This window comes from Triturus cristatus, chromosome 3_2, assembly GCF_964204655.1.
Source record: "Triturus cristatus chromosome 3_2, aTriCri1.1, whole genome shotgun sequence".
NCBI classification, from domain to species: Eukaryota; Metazoa; Chordata; class Amphibia; order Caudata; family Salamandridae; genus Triturus; species Triturus cristatus.
In genome coordinates, this window is record NC_140584.1 from 1,159,340,514 (window position 1) to 1,159,361,034 (window position 20,521).

General features: G+C 45.4%; 1 protein-coding gene across 19 annotated transcripts in view; it reads right to left on the reverse strand.

Moving 5' to 3' along the window:
• TNS1 (tensin 1) overlaps window positions 1–20,521 on the reverse strand; it is a 1,878,049-nt gene that overhangs the window by 282,778 nt on the left and 1,574,750 nt on the right. For all 19 annotated transcript variants that reach the window (XM_085649989.1, XM_085649997.1, XM_085649992.1 and 16 more), the window contains 2 exons: window positions 11,490–11,619; window positions 2,458–2,523 (listed from right to left, as the gene is read on the reverse strand). In XM_085649989.1, the coding sequence (XP_085506115.1) occupies window positions 2,458–2,523; window positions 11,490–11,619 (196 nt within the window). The remainder of the gene's footprint in view (window positions 1–2,457; window positions 2,524–11,489; window positions 11,620–20,521) is intronic.

A 20,521-nucleotide genomic window follows, 5' to 3' on the forward strand; every position in this document is an offset into this window, starting at 1 on the left:
AATACAGGAAAACTATTATTATTCTGCCCCAAGACGCCTCAAGTGCTAAACATCAGCTTTACAAATACATGTGCTATGTTATATCTAACAGGAGACGTTCAGTTTGCAAGTCATAATGGAGGGTCCAATGGTACCGTGAACTGCACTCGCCTTCTTCGCCACGCACTGTGAGCATGTCCACTGTTCAAACCCATGACTGTCTTATATATGCAAGCAGCCGTTCTAGCTGCTACCGTCTCACGGTAGGCCTAAGTAGGCTGGTCTAGAGGGGCGTTGGGAAATTACAAATCGTTTTGACTTCAGAGAATTACATTTTCCTTTTGCATTGGTAGAGCTGCGTGGAGCTTCGCTGTCCTCTTACAGACAGGAGTAAAGCCCGATAAAATAGTGTGGAAAACTGAGCAAACTTCATCTAAACCATTAAAGCTCTGCCGGACAGGAACAAGGAGTGCAGGTGAAATAGGTCTTTCATACACTGCTACGGAAAAGTAAGTTTATCTCTGAAAAAAATTCTACATTTGCTTCTTTATTATAGTTAGTTTTATAAAGTGCTTACACGTGCACGTGATTCCAGGTGCTCAAGGAATTCAATAAGGCTGTTTTGAGGGGAGAATGAAATCTAACAATGCTTCGCCGATGGATTACAAGGAACGAGACCCTCGCTCCTGAGTGTATGACCCACTCAGCCATCCCTTAATGCAGTCATGGCTTGGGTTAGGCTTGGCCGTAGCTTAATCAGAGCCAACATTATACTAGTTTATTGGATAAATGGGACTAAAACTAAACACTTAGATGTTAATTGATCAGAAGTATAAATCATAGAATAATCTGAAATAACAATGGGAGAACAGGTTGCATTTGTAAACATTCCTTGACAGACAAATATGACATTTTGAAATTGTGAATTTGTTAACCATAAAAATTGGCAAAACAATACAATGCTTTTGCCAATAAATTTTCAACACCTCCAGTCACCCAATGACACATCTTTGATCTCCTGGATCGCCGACACAGGCAGGTTCCTGGCAGTGTCTGCTGGCACGTTCAAACTGATAAATGAGTGGTCATTAAAGATCCCGCGGATCCTAGGGGGCCTGATCCTAACCGGGATCAGGTCAATCGTTTCAGCGCTAGAGTATCTCTGCAACTCACGTGAGGTCCTACAAGCACTACACAAAGTTGGTGGTTGCTAAAATGGGCACACTTCAATAATTGAATCGTAGTCCCATTTTTCTGTAGATTAAGGTTTTAGGGACCTGACAAATTGCCATAGAAATTCGACTAAATAAAGAGCAAGAAACATGTAGACCGTTTACAGAGAATAAAAGGGAATGTCACTTTAATTCATATTCCACTCTGTTCTTACTCATTGACAAGGACCGCCACAATCATAAATGGATGTGGTGGGGTCCTTAGTCTATTTTAAGTTCAATTTCCTCATCAATCTTCACATTCATAAAAAGTCCTTTAACCTTCATCAAACTTCATTAATGGCAATCTAGGTCAAAGAACTCAGGTAAAGAGCCCCTCAAGGGGCCAGTTGGGCATTGCAGCCCCGGCCCAACGAGGAGCTGCCCGATGATGAAGCATGCCACCTTGATTGGTGGGTGATGGCTCTTGCTCCAAACTATAAATATTTCTACCGACCTTTACTACACCCGGGTACACTAGATGTGTTTACCTGGAGTGTAAACAGGAACAGCATAATCTGTATCTTTTGCCCATCTTTGCATGAACCTGATTGCAATATGTTATTGATTTCCAGTTTGTACATTCCCACCTGAGAGTAAAGTCAATCAAGTGGCCACTGCCCCTGGATGTACTTGGAAACACTGCTGGCTCCCAACCTAGCTATGGCCTTGCAGCCCTTTGATCAATTACAAAATATTATGTAAAAATGTACATCTGATTTAAATGGTTGGTTGATCGTGTAAGGGTACTGCATGTCATCGCTAGAAACGGATTGAACTTCACAAAATCCCTGACACATCTGGTAAGTCAAATCAACAGTGATAATTCTGCAGACGACGTGTGAAGTGCTCAACAAAGAGAATACGCCGATATCCATCTAAGACCCACCATGGAGGGCAAGTTGAGATGCAGCTTGGTGCTGATGTACAGTCTTTTGGGACCAGTCTTTCCAAAAGAATCTCAAATTCTATCTGTTTCCATGTCCTTACTAACTCTCAGTTTTTCTTTGTCTTTCTGCTCTGTGTATTTGTTTTGATTAAAAATTCCAGATTATGAAAAATAACAACGAATAGAATCAAACCGAATATTGTTGGATGGGTTGTGTCTATATATGTTGATCTGGGGATAGATTTCAGATTGGTTACAATGGAAGTTGCAAACAAACATGTGTATTCAGATTTATTCAAATACGAATCTGGTGGCACCTCTTTGAACCAGCCCTAATACGTGGCTTGAGACAGAAATTTTAACAACGAGAGCACAAACCTTGGATCTTCTCAGGCACGTAGGAGAAGACAAACTCCACCTTCCCATACTCTGGAAAGCGATCATCTGAAACGAAACAACGTAAATCAAGATTTCATCTGCAGAAACTTGAAATGGTAGAACACATTTTCTGAGTGTAGATTATTAGAAGATATGCACCTTCTAAGCAATAATAAAGGTCCCACCAGCTCATGTATGAAATGTCGATCGTACGGCTTTTTATGTGTCTAGCTCTAAATATACACTGGGTATGAGAAGTGTGCTTTACTTTCAATTCAATTAATCTTTATTCGATTATGTATCATAATCATAAAAGATGGAAAACATAAAAAACACATAGAAAATCCTTAAAATGTGTATTAGTCGTTGCACAAGGATTTACAATAAGCAAAGATCTTATGTCCTGCATCTCTGTACAGCCATCGATGCTACCCAAAACGACTCTAAACAACATTTTGCTGCAGTCCAATACATAAAACAGAAGACTGACGGCTGCATTTGTAAGAGGAAGTTGTCTAAGCCTTGGGTAGTGCATGTTTGATTCTGTGTGGATATAAGTGACTCACATGAGGTGAAGATTGCAGAAGTGGAGAGCTTGAGGGGAAGAAGTAAAAACTAAACGGAAAGACATTGAGCTGGCAGTGGGAGAACAGATGGACTCTGATGTGAGGCAGGGATAGGGAGGTGGGGGTGTGTTTAGTGGTCGGTGGGTCATCTGGCACCCATGCTGCTTGCATCCATTGAGCATTCTTGCATCACGGCTCTGAGTCCACTGAAGCCAGGATAGTTTAGATAAAGGCACATTTCATGTGCCTCATTTGCAAAAGGAAAGTGCATTTCATGGAAGCACTCATTTACAGATACAAGGTGCGGGCGAGTTAGTGGGCTGAATGTGTGCACTCGACTTGTGCACAAACATCTGTGTGACCAGGGGTGCTCCAGCAGGCATTGATTCCAGGGCACCCCCAACTCGTGTGCTCTGAAGACCACATGACACGACGTTTTTCACAGACCTGTGCAGCACGTGCTCAACCCAGCATGCTATCACAGCAGCATGCCAGAGATACACAGACAAGCAGTACATTTTACAATCCATGTTCACACGTCGGGAACAAGCACAAAACAATACAAGACTGTGTTGAAAAGCAAGTGAGTTCTGCAAGCCAGCTGTAGAAACGCCACGTCACCTGTGTGACTAATACTGGTTCCAGGTTAAAGGGCAGAGGTGGCAGCAATGGGGTCAGGGGAAGTGTCAATCACTCCAGCTATATATAAAGGCGGTTCGTTCGTTCTCTCTCTAGTAACAAGCCACAAGTATTTAAGAGCAGCAGGTGCAGAACAGCTGAGAACAGGAAAGGGAGGACATATTACTACCCAGATCACTGGTGCTAATCGCATCGACAGCGAAACATGAAATACTAGGTCAGTCCAGGAAGGGATTTAATCTCTGACCTATGACTTACACCCAGATCTCTAAAATGTTCTTAAGGATTAGTTACTTACCTGTAACCCTAGTTCTCTTCAGGGGTATCCTCATCAAAGTCATAAGCACTAGAATACTCCCGCCCATGCTTATGACTATTGATGAGGATTCCCTGGAAGAGAACTCGGTAAGATATATCACAGGTACAGGTAGTCGCAGTCGTGGGAGTGAGGATACGACTGTGTTTGAAACTGGTCGCTCGGTCTCTGCAGTGAGTGTAAGTTTCAGATACCGAGTGATATTCACTCTTTTCAGTAAAAGATAAACATGAAATAACCAAAACTACACGAGTTACAAAACCCCAAAGTGCCAAACTATATATACACACTGGTGAAAATAGGCCAGTTTAACAATATTGCACTTCATAAAGTTGCTAAGTTATGATTCTTTTGTCCAATTATGCCACTAGTGAAATCACATTTCCCTGAAGAAAATACATCTGCAAAAAAGTGAACATAGAGGGTTTTGTGTTTTTTTCTTCAGCAAATTAATGTCGAAAGGAAGTATCATTCCTTTTGCTGAAATGAAGTGAGAAGTCAGCTTGCACAAAACTCAAACAAACACGATTTTGTCCATGTTGGCTTTTAAAACATTCCACGACTGTCTTTACATTTGTGGAGGTGTGTGCCAAGCTGCAAAGATGACGACTTTGCTAGTTTTAACTTTTAAACTTTGCAGTCTGTCTACACTTCACACCGTTTGTAGAGTTGTGAAGAAAAGAGAGTAAAACCTTCTGCAAAAGGAAGGCTTGAATGAGAAAAACTGCGGAAAAAACACACTTTTGTGCACAAATTCTTCCCTCGGATGCAGTTTGAAACTTGGTAAACGTTGAAAACTTTGTGGGGTACAATTTAGAAACTTCACAAAAATTTGCAGGCACACTCTGAAGTTTTTCTCCCCTAAAATCTTTATGAAATTGTTGTTCTTTCGACATCACCAGTGAGAATGGTGGAAAAAGAAATCCACTGCAATAAGCAGTAGAAACTGAAAGGAAACAAGCATTGGCAATGCCAATAGGTCAGGCTTTAAAGGACTTTTGTATGGTAATGAAGCATTAAAAGTAAATAGCAGGAGAATAGATATGTATTTATGTGGAAGTAAAGAATTGTAGAATAAGATTGATGTAGGTTAAAAGGTTAAATCACCACTGCACTGTCAAGCCACCTAAAAAATCATGTAGGTCAATTACTGCCCTCCGTCCATCTATGCTGATGCCAGAGAAATACAACATTAATTATCTAGTTATTTTAGACACTTTAATAGCATTACAATATCATGTGTGTGTCCCTCAAAGGTCACGATTAGGCAGCTGAATAAACAAAACGCAAAATGATCACAGTTGCTAGAGAGCAAGCCCTTTTGTTGAGGACGCACACAACATCTGCCCAGCCAGAACATGTACTTCTGGCTCCTGACGTATGGGCGGGGCCAAAGTCCCTCTATAGTGATGCTCACATAATTGTCCGGCAACAGCTGTGCTGTCCAGCCAGATAAAAATTACAATCTACACAGCCACTGCCTCACCAGCTTTTTAAACATAGTCTGATTACGGGTACATGCTACAAAGAACCCACATCTGGGTCTCTGCCGGGAAAGACATAGGAGCTGAATAGCTTGGGCTTGTAGACACAATACATATTTGTAAACCATATACTCATGAGATAACTGATGTATTTTTGTATATTGATTTAAGAAGTGATAAATTGATCAGAGACACTGATTTACATTTCTCAAGATTTGCCTAATGAGTTATGTTTTTCCATTCAATATATTTTATTTCTTTAGATAACAATGATTTCAATGTGAAGCGATCCTAAAAGATTATGAAAATCAATTCTATCTATTTTTCACAGTTTGTACTAAAAATTCATTTGTATTTTTCTAATAGTAAAATCAAGTTGAAAGTCATTTTACTAGTGGGTTATGGTTTACTGCGGATAATATAAACTTTATTTTATCTCTATTGGCTACAAAAGGTAAGTGTTTGAAACAAAACAGGTTACAGACCAATTCATATATGATATCCAAGGAACATTTTAGAGTAGATAGTAAACATTAATTCCAGTTCATGACTGAAATTACAGATGACAGGTATCCTACATCTAAGGCTACCAAAATACTCCTATATTATTTAGATTAAGGTTTTGGAGATAGTGCATACATGTTACCTTAGTATCTAAAATGGCATGTGTGGAATTTAAAGACTAATTGTTAATACTACCTTTCCAATCCTGGCATTTCCTGAACCCTCAGTAAAAAAACTCAAACTTAGACTTAAATGATTCAAAATATCAAAAAAGATATAAATGGGGGTATTATGTTTTGGCAAATTGTTGGTAAATACACCTACCTTTCTTGAATCTGAAGAATATGTGCCCAAGGAATGTGCATTTAATAACATAATAATGACAGCAGTTTGCAGTTTGTTTTTCAAATAATTAAAGATTAAAGGTGCTATTTTATTATGCGATATAAATAAAACATGAACGTTTATAGCAATAATATTTATAATGAAAAAAATCCCAGAAAAGTACTCTAGAAATTTAGCAACTTTAAAAAAATTGATTTATTAATACACATTTTACATTTTCTATTATTATATTTAAACATCCTCTGAACTTTTCAGAACTACAAATAACTTACAAAAAAGTAGGAATGGTTTGTTAAAAAAGTATTAATGGCTATTATAAATTTGTAATTATAAATTCAAATCCTCTTTCTATAGCTCAGAAACATTAGTAAAATTACAAATAGGTGGCACCGATTGATAATGTGAATAGCTTTTTACATTTTTTAAGCTTTTAAAAGCTATAAAAGTGTCTAAGCATTAAGCTGTGAATTCTAAATTTCTCGCTCTCCTACATGATATGTATAACATTAAAACATATAAATTCAGGTTATTTGTTCGTTTATTATTGCAGACTAAAATCCCTCAAATCACACGTTTAGGCAAATATGTTCTCGTAAACTCAATAGCTGAAACATCTTGCAAATTTCAAACAAGTGACAGCTTTTACGGCACAATATTATGAAAGCTGCATTCACCAAATGGTTTATATCGCAAATCTGCATGCGTCCACTTGGTGACTAGGAAATCCAGCATCCAGATGTGTGCAGCTGTACTGCTGTTTACCGTAGAACAATATAGTGATACTCTTAAACAATCAGCAAAGCGCATTTGCGGCTTCTCTAGGAAAGATTCAGTTGACTTTGTCACAACGAGCCACAATTGCGATTGCATCAGGTTTCAAAGCTTCAAAACCACTGGTACCAATTTGTGGGGCTGAGTCTAGAGTTGAAAAATTGAGTTAAGCGACCAAGTTAAGTGACCAAGGGAGAGACCATGCGATTGCTTTGGACAGCGCTTTGTTTCGCTCCATAAATGAAAGCTATCTGCAAGAGTCAGATCGTGTTAAAAAGAGTGTGTCGTTATTGTTACTAAGACCATTTCAACTGATCTACAACATTTACGGCTTTTTTTAATGTGACCAAACTATATGTGCTATAAACGTTTTTAATTGCAAATCAAAAAGAGTTCTGTAGCCCATATTGCTTTATTGGTTACTGGATTGTGTAGGGTGTTGTCAGCTACTGAGATCCATACATCTAGCACACATTACGATGCACTGACAGCAACGGGGGAACTGCTGTTGTGACCGACACAGAAATACTTCGAAAGAGTTGTACTACTCTTTCTCATAAATGATTCTCGTAGGTATATAATACTCAATGTAGGTGATTTGAATTATGACGACACCTTCTCCACAAAATTGCTTAGAGGGTGGACGGTTTCTTAATTATGTGTTACCATTACCTGATGGAGACCCCAGGTATTTCCTATACAAGGGATTGAAACATCTATACATTTTGAGATTGAACTTATCTGTCATGATCACTGGTTGTTCGTGAACAAATTGATTTCCAATGCTATATCATTCACTCTCAAAAATGTCTTTCAGCCAAACTTTAAACTTTTGTTAATGTCATGTGTTTAGCCACTTTAGCACTGTATGTCACCGGAAATGTAGCACCCACTTCTCAGTTATTTTGTAAATGATTTTGAACAAATACCAAAGAAATCTTGGGTGGGCGGAATTTGCGTAATCGCGTTATGCAAATCTCCGCGAAACGGTAAAAATCTCCGCGAACACGCAGAAATTCCGCGAACGCGCGGAATTGCTTGTTCGCAATGCTTTTTTCCTGTTCACAATTGCTGTTTGCGTGCTCGGGTAGAAATATCTCGTGAACACGCATTTTGAGAACGTGAACAAGCAAAAAATGTCGCGAAGTTGCGAAAAGCAGAGTTTTGGACAATTTCGCGTTCTCCGCGGAACGCGAAATTACCCAAATTCCGCAAATTCCGCGAGCGGAGCGGAATTTGCCGCCCAGGCCAACTATTTAACCTCCATAATGTGATATGCGCCATTTCTGCTCATATGGAAGCAAGATAACATGCACAATACATTTCCTATGTATATTCTGGCCACATGTATGACATCAGCTGACCTTCAAAGCAGAAACACTCTACAGTCTATTGCAACTCCTACTGCAGTACCTCTCACTGTGAATTACAGTCTTGCCCAATGTTTTTTAAATACAAATCAATACATTTAGGAACAATTCATATTACCCAGGCACGGAACACTAGATTATGTGTAAAATCCCCAAGAGATGTCAGCGCTGTTCTTTTAATACCTTCCCTTACTCCCCTAATTATTACATATTCACTCTGGTTCTAATCTTCATGCATTCACCCTTCTCTTACTGTCCTTCTCGTGTCCGGGTGTGCTGAAGCTTCCAGTTTCTAGTATGCTACTGTTATAATAATAATTCAAATTATAAATATGGGAGTTATCTGTAACCAGCATTTTGCAGCTTGTACACTTTGCAGAGACAGCGGTCAAGCTAGTCATATCATCTTTTTATTAGTGTTTGAGTACATTTGTCTAACACGCAAATCCACCAATAGATCAGCCAGGGTTTGGAATGTTGTAGCTGGCTTTGAAGGCGCTCATGTCCTGTCTAGATGACAGAGCCTGGCACTGGCTTTGAAGGCTCTCATGTCCTGTCTAGATGACAGAGCCTGGCACTGGCTTTGAAGGCGCTCATGTCCAGTCTAGATGACAGAGCCTGGCACTGGCTTTGAAGGCTCTCATGTCCAGTCTAGATGACAGAGCCTGGCACTGGCTTTGAAGGCGCTCATGTCCTGTCTAGATGACAGAGCCTGGCACTGGCTTTGAAGGCTCTCATGTCCTGTCTAGATGACAGAGCCTGGCACTGGCTTTGAAGGCGCTCATGTCCAGGCTAGATGACAGAGCCTGGCACTGGCTTTGAAGGCTCTCATGTCCAGTCTAGATGACAGAGCCTGGCACTGGCTTTGAAGGCTCTCATGTCCAGTCTAGATGACAGAGCCTGGCACTGGCTTTGAAGGCTCTCATGTCCTGTCTAGATGACAGAGCCTGGCACTGACGTTGAAGGAGCTCATGTCCAGTCTAGATGACAGAGCCTGGCACTGACGTTGAAGGAGCTCATGTCCAGTCTAGATGACAGAGCCTGGCACTGGCTTTGAAGGAGCTCATGTCCAGTCTAGATGACAGACCCTGGCACTGGGTTTGAAGGCGCTCATGTCCAGTCTAGATGACAGAGCATGGCACTGGCTTTGAAGGAGCTCATGTCCAGTCTAGATGACAGAGCCTGGCACTGGCTTTGAAGGCTCTCATGTCCTGTCTAGATGACAGAGCCTGGCACTGGCTTTGAAGGCGCTCATGTCCAGTCTAGGTGACAGAGCCTGGCACTGGCTTTGAAGGCGCTCATGTCCAGTCTAGGTGACAGAGCCTGGCACTGGCTTTGAAGGCGCTCATGTCCAGTCTAGGTGACAGAGCCTGGCACTGGCTTTGAAGGCGCTCATGTCCAGTCTAGGTGACAGAGCCTGGCACTGGCTTTGGAGGCGCTCATGTCCAGTCTAGATGACAGAGCCTGGCACTGACGTTGAAGGAACTCATGTCCAGTCTAGATGACAGAGCCTGGCACTGGCTTTGAAGGCTCTCATGTCCTGTCTAGATGACAGAGCCTGGCACTGGCTTTGAAGGCGCTCATGTCCAGTCTAGATGACAGAGCCTGGCACTGACGTTGAAGGAGCTCATGTCCAGTCTAGATGACAGAGCCTGGCACTGGCTTTGAAGGAGCTCGTGTCCAGTCTAGATGACAGAGCCTGGCACTGGGTTTGAAGGCGCTCATGTCCAGTCTAGCTGACAGAGCATGGCACTGGCTTTGAAGGCTCTCATGTCCTGTCTAGATGACAGAGCCTGGCACTGGCTTTGAAGGCGCTCATGTCCAGTCTAGGTGACAGAGCCTGGCACTGGCTTTGAAGGCGCTCATGTCCAGTCTAGGTGACAGAGCCTGGCACTGGCTTTGAAGGCGCTCATGTCCAGTCTAGGTGACAGAGCCTGGCACTGGCTTTGGAGGCGCTCATGTCCAGTCTAGATGACAGAGCCTGGCACTGACGTTGAAGGAACTCATGTCCAGTCTAGATGACAGAGCCTGGCACTGGCTTTGAAGGCTCTCATGTCCTGTCTAGATGACAGAGCCTGGCACTGGCTTTGAAGGCGCTCATGTCCAGTCTAGATGACAGAGCCTGGCACTGACGTTGAAGGAGCTCATGTCCAGTCTAGATGACAGAGCCTGGCACTGGCTTTGAAGGAGCTCGTGTCCAGTCTAGATGACAGAGCCTGGCACTGGGTTTGAAGGCGCTCATGTCCAGTCTAGCTGACAGAGCATGGCACTGGCTTTGAAGGAGCTCATGTCCAGTCTAGATGACAGAGCCTGGCACTGGCTGTGAAGGAGCTCATGTCCAGTCTAGATGACAGAGCCTGGCACTGGGTTTGAAGGCGCTCATGTCCAGTCTAGATGACAGAGCATGACACTGACGTTGAAGGAGCTCATGTCCAGTCTAGATGACAGAGCCTGGCACTGGATGTGAAGGAGCTCATGTCCAGTCTAGATGACAGAGCCTGGCACTGGCTTTGAAGGAGCTCATGTCCAGTCTAGATGACAGAGACTGGCACTGACGTTGAAGGAGCTCATGTCCAGTCTAGGTGACAGAGCCTGGCACTGGCTTTGAAGGCGCTCATGTCCAGTCTAGATGACAGAGCCTGGCACTGGCTTTGAAGGCTCTCATGTCCTGTCTAGATGACAGAGCCTGGCACTGGCTTTGAAGGAGCTCATGTCCAGTCTAGATGACAGAGCCTGGCACTGACGTTGAAGGAGCTCATGTCCAGTCTAGATGACAGAGCCTGGCACTGGCTTTGAAGGCGCTCATGTCCAGTCTAGATGACAGGGCCTGGCACTGGCTTTGAAGGCTCTCATGTCCAGTCTAGATGACAGAGCCTGGCACTGGCTTTGAAGGTGCTCATGTCCAGTCTAGATGACAGAGCCTGGCACTGGCTTTGAAGGTGCTCATGTCCAGTCTAGATGACAGAGCCTGGCACTGGCTTTGACGGCTCTCATGTCCAGTCTATATGACAGAGCCTGGCATTGCCTGAGATCTTACCTTTAAAGGCCTCGTCCAGATCGTCCTTCCCGAAGATGATCCCCAGATCATGGATAGCGCAGGTATGGAACTGTACCCGGAATATGACGTCACGGTTCGGGCTGCGGAACTTCTTATGGTAGCACTTTAGCTGTTGGGAGATTTAAGAGATATTAAGGAACCACAGAAACCACAGACAAGAGACATCCACAGTGCAGTAATGAGCAACCTATGTTTTCACTGGAGATACCAATGGCCATATCATACTAAGGGTGCAGTGTCTCTGTTTGCACCATGATGCACCTTTAAACCAGTGTGCCCGGCACAAACAGGGATTGTGCGCCCTATTCCAAATAATGCACAGCGTACCCATGACTCCACTGGGGCAGGGCACTAGTGAAAAGTGGCGCAGCTCCTTCAACCAGCCGCACCATCTGGTGGCACTGGCCTGAACTTCCAAAGGGGGACAGAAATTAGCCTACAGGAGGGTGTCTGTGGGGTCCTTGGGACCCTGTCCCGCCTTTTAGAGCACACCCTCGGGGAAGAATGCACTGAATGTGCCCCAATTGTTTACCTCTGTGGCGCCATCCACAATAAGGAACAGGCAAAGTGTATCCCTCTTGAGCATGGGGCGACATCCCCATCTAATGAGGGAACGCCCGCTTATAATGGTGCCAGTGCTATACGTGCACTGGTATGATCATTATTCCAGAAGTGACCCACAAGTGCTCTCTGTCCCCTTCTACATAACATAACACGTGTATTCGTAAAGCGCAAGTTTACCCAAGGGTATCTTGGCGTTAAATAACAGATGTTAATTGTTACCCCCCTCAATGGTACTCATTTTGATCGACCTCAGAAGGATGAGAGGCTGAGTGGCTCCACCAGGATTAGAACCTGTGACCTCGAGGTCGAACACAGGCCCTTACAGTAAACGCCTTAGTCCACTAACCCATAAAACCTGGCTCTTCTGTAATACTGCAATGCCTCAGGAGTGGAGTAAAGAGACACACACACCCCCATTGCATCCCTAGGGCAATGTATATAATAAGGAAAAGAGATCCCAATATTACCACTAACATAACCCTAGAGGAATGCGCTGCAAACTGCTGCACTAGAGATAGGACCAGATTAGTGAAACACTAGAGAATGTAACCCTGGAGATGCCACTGGAGATGCAGGGGGGCACATACCCTCACAATGGAGGCACTGTTAGCTGCAGCCAAAGAATCGAAGACGGAGGATACGAGAGGAGTAGGAAGACTGTTACACTAGTAATACTGGAGATACCAACAATGCAGTAAGATACCACTAACCCTATGCGGGAGACAGCATCAATGCAACGATGAACCACATCACTTTACGCTGGATACACCAAAGCCCTCAAGGACAACAGAGAGCAGTGCAAGATACTAGCATCATGATGCATCCACAATCTTACACTACACCGAAGAGTAGAGCTCAAAGTAGAGTGGTAGGAGATCATATGATAAGACACCAGCAGTCCCAGCAGTGCAGCCGGGCATCACAAGAGCCTAAGCTTGTGAGGCCAACAATGCAGAGACATACTATAGATATGTACACAGGAAATACCAGCAATGCAGCCGCGAGTAACTGAGGGTTAGACGTCAATTCTTCCAGTCCCGCTGTAAGACAACAAAGTCTGATGTTAGATACCACAGTGAACCCGCAGACTTGGGCACTGGAAGAGCAGCCAAGCAAAGTACCCCAAATCTTACACGGTGGCTATGCCATGAGGAGCCAAGTAATGTGGATGTGCACCGAGGAGCCAAGTAAAGTACCCCGTATCTCACATGGTGGATGTGCTACGAGGAGACAAGTAAAGTACCCCGTATCTTACATGGTGGATGTGCAGCGAGGAGCCAAGTAAAGTACCCCGTATCTTACATGGTGGATGTGCTAAGAGGAGCCAAGTAAAGTACCCCCTATCTTAATGATGGATGTGCTACGAGTTGACAAGTAAAGTACCCCGCATCTTACATGGTGGATGTGCAGCGAGGAGCCAAGTAAAGTACCCCGCATCTTACATGGTGGATGTGCAGCGAGGAGCCAAGTAAAGTACCCCATATCTTACACGGTGGGTGTGCTGCGAGGAGCCAAGTAAAGTACCCAGTATCTTACACGGTGGGTGTGCTGTGAGGAGCCAAGTAATGTACCCCGTATCTTACACAGTGGATGTGCTACGAGGAGCCAAGTAAAGTACCCCGCATCTTACATGGTGGATGTGCTACGAGAAGACATGTAACGAACCCCGCATCTTACATGGTGGTTGTGCTGCGAGGAGCCAAGTAATATACCCCATCTCTTACATGGTGGATGTGCTAAGAGGAGCCAAGTAAAGTACCCCGTATCTTAATGATGGATGTGCTACGAGGAGACAAGTAAAGTACCCCACATCTTACATGGTGGATGTGCAGCGAGGAGCCAAGCAAAGTACCCTGCATCTTACATGGTGGATGTGCAGCGAGGAGCCAAGTAAAGTACCCCGTATCTTACACGGTGGGTGTGCTGCGAGGAGCCAAGTAAAGTACCCCATATCTTACATGGCGGATGTACACCGAGGAGCCAAGTAAAGTACCCCATATCTTACATGGTGGATGTGCACCGAGGAGCCAAGTAAAGTACCCCGTATCTTACACAGTGGATGTGCTACGAGGAGCCAAGTAAAGTACCCCGCATCTTACATGGTGGATGTGCACCGAGGAGCCAAGTAAAGTACCCTATATCTTACATGGTGGTTGTGCTGCGAGGAGCCAAGTAAAGTACCCCATATCTTACACGGTGGATGTGCTAAGAGGAGCCAAGTAAAGTATCTCGTATCTCACACTGTGGATGTGCTAAGAGGAGCCAAGTAAAGTACCCCATATCTTACATGGTGGATGTGCACCGAGGAGCCAAGTAAAGTATCCCGTATCTGACATGGTGGATTTGCTAAGAGGAGCCAAGTAAAGTACCCCCTATCTTACACGGTGGGTGTGCTGCGAGGAGCCAAGTAAAGTACCCCACATCTTACATGGTGGATGTGCTAAGAAGAGCCAAGTAAAGTACCCCGTATCTTACACGGTGGATGTGCTGCGAGGAGCCAAGTAAAGTACCAGATATCTTACATGGTGGATTGCTAAGAGGAGCCAAGTAAAGTACCACATATCTTACATGGTGGATGTGCAGCGAGGAGCCAAGTAATGTACCCCGTATCTCAATGGTGGATGTGCTACGAGGAGACAAGTAAAGTACCCCGTATCTTACACAGTGGATGTGCAGCGAGGAGCCAAGTAAAGTACCCCGTATCTTACACGGTGGATGTGCAGCGAGGAGCCAAGTAAAGTATCCCGTATCTTACATGGTGGATGTGCTAAGAGGAGCCAAGTAAAGTACCCCGTATCTTACACGGTGGGTGTGCTGCGAGGAGCCAAGTAAAGTACCCCGCATCTTACATGGTGGATGTGCTGCGAGGAGCCAAGTAAAGTACCCCGCATCTTACATGGTGGATTGCTAAGAGGAGCCAAGTAAAGTACCACATATCTTACATGGTGGATGTGCAGCGAGGAGCCAAGTAATGTACCCCGTATCTTAATAGTGGATGTGCTACGAGGAGACAAGTAAAGTACCCCGTATCTTACACAGTGGATGTGCAGCGAGGAGCCAAGTAAAGTACCCCGTATCTTACACGGTGGATGTGCAGCGAGGAGCCAAGTAAAGTATCCCGTATCTTACATGGTGGATGTGCTAAGAGGAGCCAAGTAAAGTACCCCGTATCTTACACGGTGGGTGTGCTGCGAGGAGCCAAGTAAAGTACCCCGCATCTTACATGGTGGATGTGCTGCAAGGAGCCAAGTAAAGTACCCCGCATCTTACATGGTGGATGTGCTAAGAGGAGCCAAGTAAAGTACCCCGCATCTTACATGGTGGATGTGCTAAGAGGAGCCAAGTAAAGTACCCCATATCTTACAAAGTGGATGTGCAGCGAGGAGCAAAGTAAATTACACCGTATCTTACATGGTGGATGTGCAGCGAGGAGCCAAGTAAAGTACCACATATCTTACATTGTGGATGTGCTGCAAGGAGACAAGTAAAGTACCCAATATCTCACACGGTGGGTGTGCTGCGAGCAGCCAAGTAAAGTACCCCAAATCTTACACTGCAGTTGTGCTGCAAAGAGCCAAATAAAGTACTCCGTATCTTTCACAGTAGATGTGCAGCGAGGAGCCAAGTAAAGTACCCTGTATCTAACACAGTGGATGTGCAGCGAGAAGCCAAGTAAAGTACCCTGTATCTTACACAGAGGTGCAGCGAGGAGCCAAGTAAAGGATCCCGTATTTTACATGGTGGATGTGCTAAGAGGAGCCAAGTAAAGTGCCCCTTATCTTACACGGTGGGTGTGCTGCGAGGAGTCAAGTAAAGTACCCAGCATCTTACATAGTGGATGTGCAGCGAGGAGCCATGTAAAGTACCACATATCTTACACAGTGGTTGTGCTGCAAGGAGACAAGTAAAGTACTACCCCAAATCTTACACGGTGGATGTGAAGCGAGGAGGCATGTAAAGTACCCTGTATCTTACATGATGGTAGTGCTGCGTGGAGACAAGCAAAGTACCCTGTATCTTGCATGGTGGTTGTGCTGCGAGGAGAAAAGTAAAGTATGCCATATCTTACATGGTGAATGTGCTGGGAGGAGACGAGTAAATTACCACAAAACTTACACGGTGTATGTGAGGTGAGGAGCCAAGTAAAGTACCCCATATCTTACATGGTGAATGTGCTAAGAGGAGCCAAGTAAAGTACCCCATATCTTACATGGTGGATGTGCACCGAGGAGCCAAGTAAAGTACCCTGTATCTTACATGGTGGTTGTGCTGCGAGGAGCCAAGTAATGTACCCCGTATCTTAATGGTGGATGTGCTATGAAGAGACAAGTAAAGTACCCCGTATCTTACACAGTGGATGTGCAGCAAGGAGCCAAGTAAAGTACCCTGTAGCTTACACGGTGGATGTGCTGCGAGGAGCCAAGTAAAGTACCCCATATCTTACATGGTGGATGTGCTAAGAGGAGCCAAGTAAAGTATCCCGTATCTCACACTGTGGATGTGCTACGAGGAGATAAGTAAAGTACCCCATATCTTACATGGTGGATGTGCACCGAGGAGCCAAGTAAAGTATCCCGTATCTTACATGGTGGATGTGCTAAGAGGAGCCAAGTAAAGTACCACATATCTTACATGGTGGATGTGCAGCGAGGAGCCAAGTAATGTACCCCGTATCTTAATGGTGGATGTGCTACGAGGAGACAAGTAAAGTACCCCGTATCTTACATAGTGGATGTGCAGTGTGGAGCCAAGTAAAGTACCCTGTATCTTACACGGTGGATGTGCAGCGAGGAGCCAAGTAAAGTACCCCGTATCTTACATGGTGGATGTGCAGCGAGGAGCCAAGTAAAGTACCCTGAGGCTTACACGGGGGATGTGCTGCGAGGAGCCAAGTAAAGTACCCCATATCTTACACGGTGGGTGAGCTGCGAGGAGCCAAGTAAAGTACCCCGCATCTTACATGGTGGATGTGCTAAGAGGAGCCAAGTAAAGTATCCCATATCTTACACGGTGGATGTGCTGCGAGGAGCCAAGTAATGTACCCCATATCTTACATGGTGGATGTGCTAAGAGGAGCCAAGTAAAGTACCACATATCTTACATGGTGGATGTGCAGCGAGGAGCCAAGTAATGTACCCCATATCTTAATGGTGGATGTGCTACGAGGAGACAAGTAAAGTACCCCGTATCTTACACAGTGGATGTGCAGCGTGGAGCCAAGTAAAGTACCCTGTATCTTACACGGTGGATGTGCAGCGAGGAGCCACGTAAAGTACCCCGTATCTTACACAGTGGATGTGCAGCGAGGAGCCAAGTAAAGTATCCCGTATCTTACATGGTGGATGTGCTAAGAGGAGCCAAGTAAAGTACCCCGTATCTTACACGGTGGGTGTGCTGCGAGGAAGCCAAGTAAAGTATCCCTCATCTTACATGGTGGATGTGCTAAGAGGAGCCAAGTAAAGTACCCCGTATCTTACATGGTGGATGTGCTGCGAGGAGCCAAGTAAAGTACCCCGCATCTTACATGGTGGATGTGCTAAGAGGAGCTAAGTAAAGTACCCCGTATCTTACAAAGTGGATGTGCAGCGAGGAGCGAAGTAAAGTACCACGTATCTTACATGGTGGATGTGCAGCGAGGAGCCAAGTAAAGTACCACATATCTTACATTGTGGATGTGCTGCAAGGAGACAAGTAAAGTACCCCGTATCTTACACGGTGGGTGTGCTGCGAGGAGCCAAGTAAAGTACCCCAAATCTTACACTGTGGTTCTGCTGCAAAGAGCCAATTAAAGTACTCCGTACCTTTCACAGTAGATGTGTAGCGAGGAGCCAAGTAAAGTACCCTGTATCTTACACAGTGGATGTGCAGCGAGGAGACAAGTAAAGTACCCCGTATCTTACACAGATGTGCAGCGAGGAGCCAAGTAAAGGATCCCGTATCTTACATGGTGGATGTGCTAAGAGGAGCCAAGTAAAGTACCCCGTATCTTACACAGTGGATGTGCAGTGAGGAGCCAAGTAAAGTACCCCAAGTCTTACACGGTGGATGTGAAGCGAGGAGCCATGTAAAGTACCCTGTATCTTGCATGGTGGTTGTGCTGCGAGGAGAAAAGTAAAGTACGCCGTATCTTACATGGTGAATGTGCTGGGAGGAGACGAGTAAATTACCACAAAGCTTACACGGTGTATGGGAGGTGAGGAGCCAAGTAAAGTACCCCGTATCTTACACACTTTATGAGACGTGAGGAGCCAAGTAAAGTATCCCGTATCTTACATGGTTGCAGGGATGTGCCAGAAGTTGTAAATCTTCCCCCCTGTATCTTACACAGTGTATTTGCAGTGAGGAGCCAAGTAAAGTATCCCGTATCTTACACAGTAGATGTGAAGCGAGGCGCCATTTAAACACCCCAAATCTTACACAGTGGATGTGCCGCAAGCAGCTAAGTAAAGTACCCCATTTCTTACACAGTGGGAGTGCTGCGAGGAGCTAATTAAAGTACCCCATATCTCACACGGTGGGTGTGCTGCGATGAGCTAAGTAAAGTACCCCGTATCTTACACGGTGGGTGTGCTGCGAGGAGCTAAGTAAAGTACCCTGCATCTTACACGGTGGGTGTGCTGTGAGGAGCTAAGTAAAGTACCTCGTATGCTACATGGTGGGTGTGCTGCGAGGAGCTAAGTAAAGTACCTCGTATCTTACACGGTGGGTGTGCTGCGAGGAGCTAAGTAAAGTACCCTGCATCTTACACGGTGGGTGTGCTGCGAGGAGCCAAGTAAAGTACCATGTATGTTACACGGTGGGTGTGCTGCGAGGAGCTAAGTAAAGTACCCCGTATCTTATACAGTGGGTGTGCTGCGAGGAGCTAAGGATAGTACCCCTTATCTCACACGGTGGGTGTGCTGCGAGGAGCTAAGTAAAGTACCCCGTATCTCACACAGTGGGAGTGCTGCGAGGAGCTAATTAAAGTACCCCGTATCTCACACGGTGGGTGTGCTGCGATGAGCTAAGTAAAGTACCCCGTATCTTACACGGTGGGTGTGCTGCGAGGAGCTAAGTAAAGTACCCCGTATGCTACACGGTGGGTGTGCTGCGAGGAGCTAAGTAAAGTACCCTGCATCTTACACGGTGGGTGTGCTGTGAGGAGCTAAGTAAAGTACCTCGTATGCTACATGGTGGGTGTGCTGCGAGGAGCTAAGTAAAGTACCTCGTATCTTACACGGTGGGTGTGCTGCGAGGAGCTAAGTAAAGTACCCTGCATCTTACACGGTGGGTGTGCTGCCAGGAGCCAAGTAAAGTACCATGTATGTTACACGGTGGGTGTGCTGCGAGGAGCTAAGTAAAGTACCCCGTATATTATACAGTGGGTGTGCTGCGAGGAGCTAAGGATAGTACCCCTTATCTCACACGGTGGGTGTGCTGCGAGGAGCTAAGTAAAGTACCCCGTATCTCACACGGTGGGTGTGCTGCGAGGAGCTAAGTAAAGTACCCCATATCTTACACAGTGGGAGTGCTGCGAGGAGCTAATTAAAGTACCCCGTATCTCACACGGTGGGTGTGCTGCGATGAGCTAAGTAAAGTACCCCGTATCTTACACGGTGGGTGTGCTGCGAGGAGCTAAGTAAAGTACCCCGTATGCTACACGGTGGGTGTGCTGCGAGGAGCTAAGTAAAGTACCCTGCATCTTACACGGTGGGTGTGCTGCGAGGAGCTAAGTAGAGTACCCCGTATGCTACATGGTGGGTGTGCTGCGAGGAGCTAAGTAAAGTACCTCGTATCTTACACGGTGGGTGTGCTGCGAGGAGCTAAGTAAAGTACCCTGCATCTTACACGGTGGGTGTGCTGCGAGGAGCTAAGTAAAGTACCCTGCATCTTACACGGTGGGTGTGCTGCGAGGAGCCAAGTAAAGTACCATGTATGTTACACGGTGGGTGTGCTGCGAGGAGCTAAGTAAAGTACCCCGTATCTTATACAGTGGGTGTGCTGCGAGGAGCTAAGGAAAGTACCCCTTATCTCACACGGTGGGTGTGCTGCGAGGAGCTAAGTAAAGTACCCTGCATCGTACATGGTGGGTGTGCTGCGAGGAGCCAAGTAAAGTACCATGTATGTTACACGGTGGGTGTGCTGCGAGGAGCTAAGTAAAGTACCCCGTATCTTATACAGTGGGTGTGCTGCGAGGAGCTAAGGAAAGTACCCCTTATCTCACACGGTGGGTGTGCTGCGAGGAGCTAAGTAAAGTACCCTGCATCTTACATGGTGGGTGTGCTGCGAGGAGCCAAGTAAAGTACCATGTATGTTACACGGTGGGTATGCAGCGAGGAGCTAAGTAAAGTACCCCATATCTTATACAGTGGGTGTGCTGCGAGGAGCTAAGGAAAGTACCCCTTATCTCACACGGTGGGTGTGCTGTGAGGAGCTAAGTAAAGTACCCCGTATCTCACACGGTGGAT